The sequence below is a fragment of the Cynoglossus semilaevis genome, chromosome 11 (assembly GCF_000523025.1).
Source record: "Cynoglossus semilaevis isolate Cse_v1.0 chromosome 11, Cse_v1.0, whole genome shotgun sequence".
NCBI lineage: Eukaryota > Metazoa > Chordata > Actinopteri > Pleuronectiformes > Cynoglossidae > Cynoglossus > Cynoglossus semilaevis.
In genome coordinates this window covers 6,217,479-6,224,858 of record NC_024317.1, presented here as the reverse complement: position 1 = coordinate 6,224,858, position 7,380 = coordinate 6,217,479, and the positions used below count along the sequence as shown (strand labels likewise).

General features: G+C 42.7%; 1 protein-coding gene across 1 annotated transcript; it reads left to right on the top strand.

Moving 5' to 3' along the window:
* The first annotated feature begins 691 nt into the window (after positions 1 to 691).
* On the top strand, positions 692 to 7,119 carry LOC103386113 (keratin, type II cytoskeletal 8-like). The gene is made up of 9 exons (XM_008320237.3): positions 692 to 1,226; positions 2,657 to 2,865; positions 3,866 to 3,926; positions 4,043 to 4,138; positions 4,258 to 4,422; positions 4,604 to 4,729; positions 4,835 to 5,055; positions 5,167 to 5,207; positions 6,395 to 7,119. The coding sequence occupies exons 1-9, from the start codon at positions 789 to 791 to the stop codon at positions 6,739 to 6,741; spliced, it is 1,704 nt and encodes a 567-aa protein (XP_008318459.1). The 5' UTR covers positions 692 to 788; the 3' UTR covers positions 6,742 to 7,119.
* The last annotated feature ends 261 nt before the right edge of the window (positions 7,120 to 7,380 follow it).

Here is a 7,380-nt window from a genome sequence, read left to right as displayed (position 1 = left end):
CCTATTATTGCGCAACATTATATCTTTGATGGGTTTCCCTTTGCTTGAAAGTTTTACATCGTCATAACTCTGACGAGATCCTTTCTTTTCTATTTTATTACCTGACCAAAAAAAAAAAAAATGTTGCTACGAACAGACCTTCATGGGATAAATATAGTCCTCTCACAGTTCTGAGACATACAGTCAGTGCTCACCAACACTTTAAAACCATCACACGGAGTGACCACAATTTACTTTGCAATATGCCACGTCCGTGAGAACTGTTGTAAAGGTCATAAAATGATCTGCTTGTTCATTATACCCCAGGTTTGACTTCATGTTCCACTGCTCCGTGTGTGTCTCCACGTACAGGAAGAATGCTGACTAAGGAGTAGGAGCGGAGCACTATTGGCACCGCAACAAGAGGGGTCTCACGTAGATGTCAAGAAACACAGCATTTAATTATGTTTAGAGAATAATGTTTCTGTACATGGGTAAAACTGCAGTTTTGTTTTTACAGAAACTTCAAAACGCCCATTATGCAATTTGTACGTCTTCCAGCTCAGTTGGCCATAAATGTGTAACAATGACAATTTTCTTCCCTGTCAGCCCCTCACCCTTCCACCCCCCTTGCTTCCCCCACTCCCTTGCTGAGGACTCCAGCCAATTGCACCTCAGCAGCGTCCCTCCCCTGCTCTGATAAATAGCACCAGAGACCAGAGAAGGTCCATCCGTCTGACTGTACTCCCCTTTGGAGAGTTTTCCCTCTCACTTCTCCGTTCACTGCTTCAGTCTCTCTCTCTGTGACCATGTCTGTCAGAGCTGTGAAAACAACTACCTACTCCACTAAGTCGTCCTCCAGGGGCCCAACTCAGGGCTTCAGCAGCCGCTCCTTCTCTGGGTATGGAGGTGGCAGGCAGAACTACGCCGTGCGCAGCTCCTACGGGGGAGTGGGCAGCAGCGGTGCGGCCATGGGAGTCGGTGGGTACAAGGTCGGCGGGGGCTTTGTAGCTGGTGGTGCTGTACAGAGAGGAGGTGGTGTGGAGTTTGGTTATGTAGGCTTTGGCGGAGGTATGGGTGGATGCATGGTGAATGAAACGGTGGCCCCCATCACAGCTGTGACTGTCAACAAGAGCCTGCTGGCACCCCTGAATCTGGAGATTGACCCCACCATCCAGAGCATCCGCACCGAGGAGAAGGAGCAGATCAAGACTCTGAACAACCGCTTCGCTTCTTTCATTGATAAGGTACGTCAACAGGAGGAGGTGTTTTACTTTAGGTACTTTATATAAAACTAGCTAACTGAGCAGAAATTGGATGATGTGCAACCAAAAATTTTTTAGGATAGATTTTACAAAACAGCCACTTATCCCTGAGACAATCTTAAGTTATATCTTAAATTATTGTTTTTGTGTGATAAATGGAGCGAGTTGAGTCCAAAAGGTGAAAGATTAGTTTGCACTCATGCCATTGATCCCTGGTGGGAACTGATGGTCTTTTCTGTTTGGAGTTCAGAACATGATTAGACACTGAATATGTATGTGATTGCCTGTGTCTACATGTGGCCATGTGGTGGACTGGTGAACTGTTTGTTTGACTGCATAGATGAGAAGTATCTTGCCTAAATACTGTAGAACATCAACATGTCAACAGTCACTTGCTGTGTGTGTCATGGTGTGTTATTTGCAACTCTTAATCTTAATATCCACCCACTGGTGGGGAACGGACACATGACAGGAGGACATTTTCAAGGTGTGAAGTGATGATGGCAGAACTGCCATTTTCTTTTCTCTTTTGGAACTTTGTGTTATTTCAGATTATTGATTTTGATTCATTATAAAATATGGTGTTAGTTCAATAAATTCAGAATGTAATTTTTGTTAGGCTTGTATATCTCCACTTGTCCAAAGTGAGGAACGACCAAAAAAAGTTTGAGAACTGTTTTAAAGACATTATGGGTGTGGCAGGAGGAAGGTTTGTAAACCTTCACCATCATATCACAAAAGCTCCGGAAAAATCTCCATCAAGGTTTTCTACATTGTATTAAAAAAAAAGATTAGCGAGGCGTCTTATCAGTAGAGGGACAAGGTCTTAATGATTTCTGAAAAAGGCACTGATTTCTTAAGTCATCTTGTAACTCAGTAATGTAGGATTGACAGTGACTTGTAAATCAGCCATGCACAGGCAGATTCTGCTGTGATAACACACAATGCCGAGCGTCTTCAGCCGTGTTTGCTGAGTGGTAGCAGAACCCCACCCAACGTCAGGCTGGTGAATAGCGAAGATGCAGATTGATGAAGAGGTTCACAATTGGGAAACAGTGCCACTCTGTGTTAACGTGTGGCGAGAGAGATTAGTACTGTGTGGAGAGTAATCGATGTGACATGAAGAGGTCGTCGTGTGTCACGGGAGGTCGCTTTGTCATATTCTTTTTCACATGTTCTTTTGTTCACGACTCTTGGCAAACAAGGCAGAGCTTATCTGCTTCTTGAGTCACTTCCTCCTTTTTACAGTCTTTCTTATCTACTCTGACAGAATATGTCTCTGTTCTCACAGTTTGTCAGGTTAAAACAAACAAAAAAACAATTTTAATCAATAACCAAATTCCAATTGAACACCATTAGCATCAAAAGTTCACTGTAAACGATCACTGAAACACTGATTCTGTTCTCTGCAGGTACGCTTCCTAGAGCAGCAGAACAAAATGTTGGAGACTAAGTGGAAGCTCCTGCAGGAACAGACCACGTCTCGCTCCAACGTTGATGCCATGTTTGAAGCCTACATTAACAACCTGCGCAGGCAGCTCGACAACCTGGGTCACGAAAAGGTCAAACTGGAGTCTGAGCTGCTCCACACGACGGGTCAGGTTGAAGACTTCAAAAACAGGCAAGTTCTGTGTTGTGGTTGTCAAACTGAACCAAACGGAACAGGACGACAAAAACAGGCAGTTGACGGTTCATAACAAAACTGGATTATTCATTTAAGTAAATAAATCTCATTAAGAAAACAAGTGTTCAGGAGGTACAGGGAAGTAGGTAGGACTCAAATACAGAATTCAGGAGACAGAGATCAAGTTTATTAATAACAGACCCAAATGCAAAACAGCCATTTAAAAAAATAATACTGAACGGAGTAAATTAACATGGAACAGGGAGAAGCAGAGACAGAGGGAACAGAAAAAGTAACACAAAAGGACACAAACCTGTCAACAAGGACCAAACCAAACCAAACCAATCCAATCCAATCCGCAACAAACAAGTCAACAAGGACCAAACCAAACCAATCCAATCCAATCCGACCTGGCAACAAACAAGTCAACAAGGCCCAGGCAACCCAAACCAAACCAAACCAAACCAAACCAAACCAAACCAAACCAAACCAAACCAAACCAAACCACCAACAAAGACAGAGTGAGGATGAGGGGTATTTATACCCAGAGCAGCAGGTGAGAGGAGTGAGACTGATGAACAGAGACTCACAGACCACAGGTTGTCATAGGTATGAAGAGGAGATCCGTCTTTTTCCCTCATCAAAACTGACAACAAGTCCACAAACAAAATTCACTACATTGCACCATGTTGCATTTAAAGTAATCATACGTTACATTACCCCCAGTAGCCTGGTGCTAACCCCACAATGAGTTATTGCCACCTCAAATGTCTGGTCTGGTTAAATTTAAACTATTTCAATTATAAAGACATTTTAATGTGATGGTAAATTAATTTTTGGTTTTCTTCATTGTCTGAATTCAATGTTGCATCTTTACACAAATACAGGTTTTTGGTTACACTTTAATCAGGTATAATCAGGTGATCAATGATTTTGATTTCTACAGTACTATGAAAAAATGGGAATAATTCAAACTCGACTGTCGTTGTTGTCATAGGTATGAAGAGGAGATCCACAGGCGCAATGAGTGTGAGAACAACTTTGTTCTCTTAAAGAAGGTTTGTCCGTGTCCTTGGTCTTTAAAGTGTAACTGCCGTTGAAGCCCACTGAGCCGACACCGTGGTCATGTGTGGACACCACAGTGATTTGTCTCTGTCGTCTTTTTCCCTCACAGGACACAGATGCAGCCTATCTGATCAAAGTGGAGCTGGAAGCCAAACTGGATGGACTCTCTGATGAGATCGACTTCTTGAGGCAAATCTTTGAAGCTGTAATAACCTTACATTACTCTTTAATTATTAAATAAATATCCCAAAACTGTGTGAAACAGGATATCTCCAATGATAAACTATTTCCAAATTTGTTGTTGTCCTTGGTTGGTGCTGACAGGAAATCTGTGAGCTCCAGGCCCAAATCAAGGACACATCTGTGGTGGTGGAGATGGACAACAGTCGAAATCTCGACATGGACGCTATTGTCGCTGAAGTGCGTGCCCAGTATGAAGACATTGCCAACAAGAGCAGAGCAGAGGCTGAGTCATGGTACCAGAATAAGGTGAGATCACGCTCAGCATTGATTCCACAGCATGACATCATCTGCATAGACACACACCCTGCTGCCTTCTGCAACACGGAAAATCTGAAGTCAAAACTGAAACATCTAAGAAAAATGTGATCAACCTTTATCATTGCACATGCTAAAATGCTATATATATATATATATATACTGTTATCAGTACATAGAGATGCAACAGTCAGCTGGCAGATATGGGGATGACCTGAAATCAACAAAGGCTGAGATTTCTGAAATGAACCGCATGATCCTGAGGCTTCAATCTGAAATTGATCACATCAAAGCACAGGTAAGAACTGCACAGCTCATCAATTCCATTAACATTATTGGATTTGATGATTTTTTTTTTGGATTGCTTGTATGTGATTTCATTAAAACTATTTTTTTTCCTCAGAGAAGTAATCTAGAAAACCAGATTGCCGAGGCTGAGGAGCGTGGGGAGCTGGCGGTGAAAGATGCCAAAATGCGTGTGAGGGACCTGGAGGAAGCTCTTCAGAGGGCCAAGCAGGACATGGCCCTGCAAGTACGTCAGTACCAGGAACTGATGAATGTGAAACTGGCCCTGGACATTGAGATCGCCACCTACAGGAAGCTGCTGGAGGGAGAAGAAGACTGGTACACATTACATTGCTGCAGATGGCATCATCTGTGTTTGAAGTACTGAAGTTCTGAGTTCTGAGTTCTGATTGGATTTGACTTTTGTCACTCTTTGATTTGTCTCTACAGGTTAGCAACTGGAATCAAGACCAATGTGACCAAGCAGACTTGTAAGTATGTTTTCTTTTTTACTGATAGAAGTAGCTGAAAAACTGAAGAGCACCAGAGTGTCTGACAAAAATTGTTAGATTCAACTTCACTTGTTTTAGTTACCAGAGGTAAATGAATGGTTCTGGAAGGAGTGGTTAAACACATTTCCACAAGTGTGCAATTTACTAGTGTTTTTGCAAGTACTTCAGCAACTCCATGTTCAAATATCCATACATGTAATGCACAAGATGTTCTGAAGAGTGTAGGGGGGCGAGGGGGGGCGGGGGGGATACCAGAAGATCAGCCGGGAGAGAGAAAAATGATCAGTGCTGTAGAAGGTTATGAACAAACATACCATATCCATATCTCCCCTTTGGTGCAAGGTAGATGAGGAGGAGCACGACCAAAGCCTCACAGTATGACCTCCATCTGGAGCTTGTAAAGATGAACATTCATCTTCTCCTGCTCAGTCCCGTTATGATTTGTGAAGGGAGCTGGAACAGGGGAGGATGAGTTGAGGATTTTTGACTTAATCGTCCACATACAGTCTGATTTCATGTGGATGTCTGACGCCCTCTGGTGGAATTCGTTTCTACAACCCTTACAGCACAGTTCAATGATACAGTATGTTCAGTAGGTGTTGAATTGTAATTCTTGCTAGTGAATGCTATCAGCTAGGACAAAGGTTTTAAACATTCCAGTTTAAACCACAGCTCAAAAATGCACAGAATGAGGGAAGATAATCCTGGACTCCAAATTAATGAAATGACTCTTTGGACCAAACCCTGGCTCTTTTAAAAGATTACATCACTGTAGACCAGGGGTCCCCAACCCCTGGCCCGGGGACTGGTACTGGACTGTAGGTCATTTGGTACCGGCCCACAAGGGGACACAGTGAAAAATGTAATTCAGTTTTACCAATCCAGTCATATCCCTTTACTTTTTTCTTTAAAAGATGGCAATGTTTTAAAACAACAGGCCATTACATCTCTGACACTAATAGAATAAAGTCTAAAGATGGTTTATTCAGAAAATACAAAGATCCGTCAACAATGGCGTGGTATTAGTGGTCTACAGTAACAGCTGATACTGGCTGACCGGCCTGACCGGGACCACTGCTGTAGACCCTTGAAGCATGTACTATAATCATATCCTCGACTGCACTGTGAGAATGTTATTCATTAACTTTTACTTCTGACATTGACAGCTGTGAACTACAGTGCCTTTGCCCTGGAAAGCTCCCGCACCCCATCCTATGTCACCGGCTGCTTCGGTGGAGTCAAAGTGGGCGGAGGTTCTTTCGCTATTGGTGACGTTGGCGTTTCTGTTGAGGCACCGTCAGTAAAGAGCTCCACAGTCACCAAGACAGAAACTGTGGTCATCAAGACAGAAGAGAAAAAGACAGAGGAACAGGAAGAAATGAAGGAGGGTGAAGTAGAGAAAGAACAGCAGGCAGTGGTTGAGGAGGTAGCTGTCGAAGAGAAGCAGGAGAAGGAGCAGGAGCAGGAACAGGTGAAGGCGGAGGCGGAGGTGGAACCCGCAGCCAAGGAGTGATGCTATAAGCGTCATGATATGTCATCTTAAATGTTAAAACAACTCACACAGTTACACCATTAGGTGTAAGTGTTTCATTTAATAATAATGAATCTCTTTATTAGGAGTGATTTACACACCTTTCTCCCAGATGTCATCACTGACTAAGTGCTAATAGTCTTTCTAAAAAATGGCTTTTTTACGCCACCTCCCATAGTTAACCAGCAGGTGGCAGTATTGTATATCTTTCCCTCTCTGGTCCGACTTCCCGATTGTTCTCTTCGCAACAGAAAGCACTGTGAAATATCTAAACGGTCCTCAACACAACAGAGTAAATGTCTCACATTATACTGATGTTGGAGCACTGTTTACTGAACAAATAAATGAAACCTTACTTTACATTTGTTTGAGCTGTTCATTTATTTCTAAACACCGAAGAATACATAACCGTGCATGTCACAAGGCAGTTATAAGGTAAAACTTAATATCAGTCCCTTGTGGTTGGGAAAAAACAAACAAACACACACATCATAAAAGGCACTATATAAACATCTTAAATAAGCCCAGAGGGGTTTGCCATGCAATTGATCTAAAAGGCTAAGTAAACACAAACATGCCCGAAGAAGAAAATCTACTTGATAATGAAGGTTCAACTGTGGA

What these genes read in the sequence shown, in the direction of transcription:
- LOC103386113 (XM_008320237.3), top strand. Translation starts at nt 789, where the DNA reads ATGTCTGTCAGAGCTGTGAAAACAACTACCTACTCCACTAAGTCGTCC. An exon ending in GTTGAAGACTTCAAAAACAG is followed by an intron (nt 2,866 to 3,865) that starts GCAAGTTCTGTG and finishes TTGTTGTCATAG; the next exon opens with GTATGAAGAGGAGATCCACA. An exon ending in CTGGAGGGAGAAGAAGACTG is followed by an intron (nt 5,056 to 5,166) that starts GTACACATTACA and finishes TTGTCTCTACAG; the next exon opens with GTTAGCAACTGGAATCAAGA.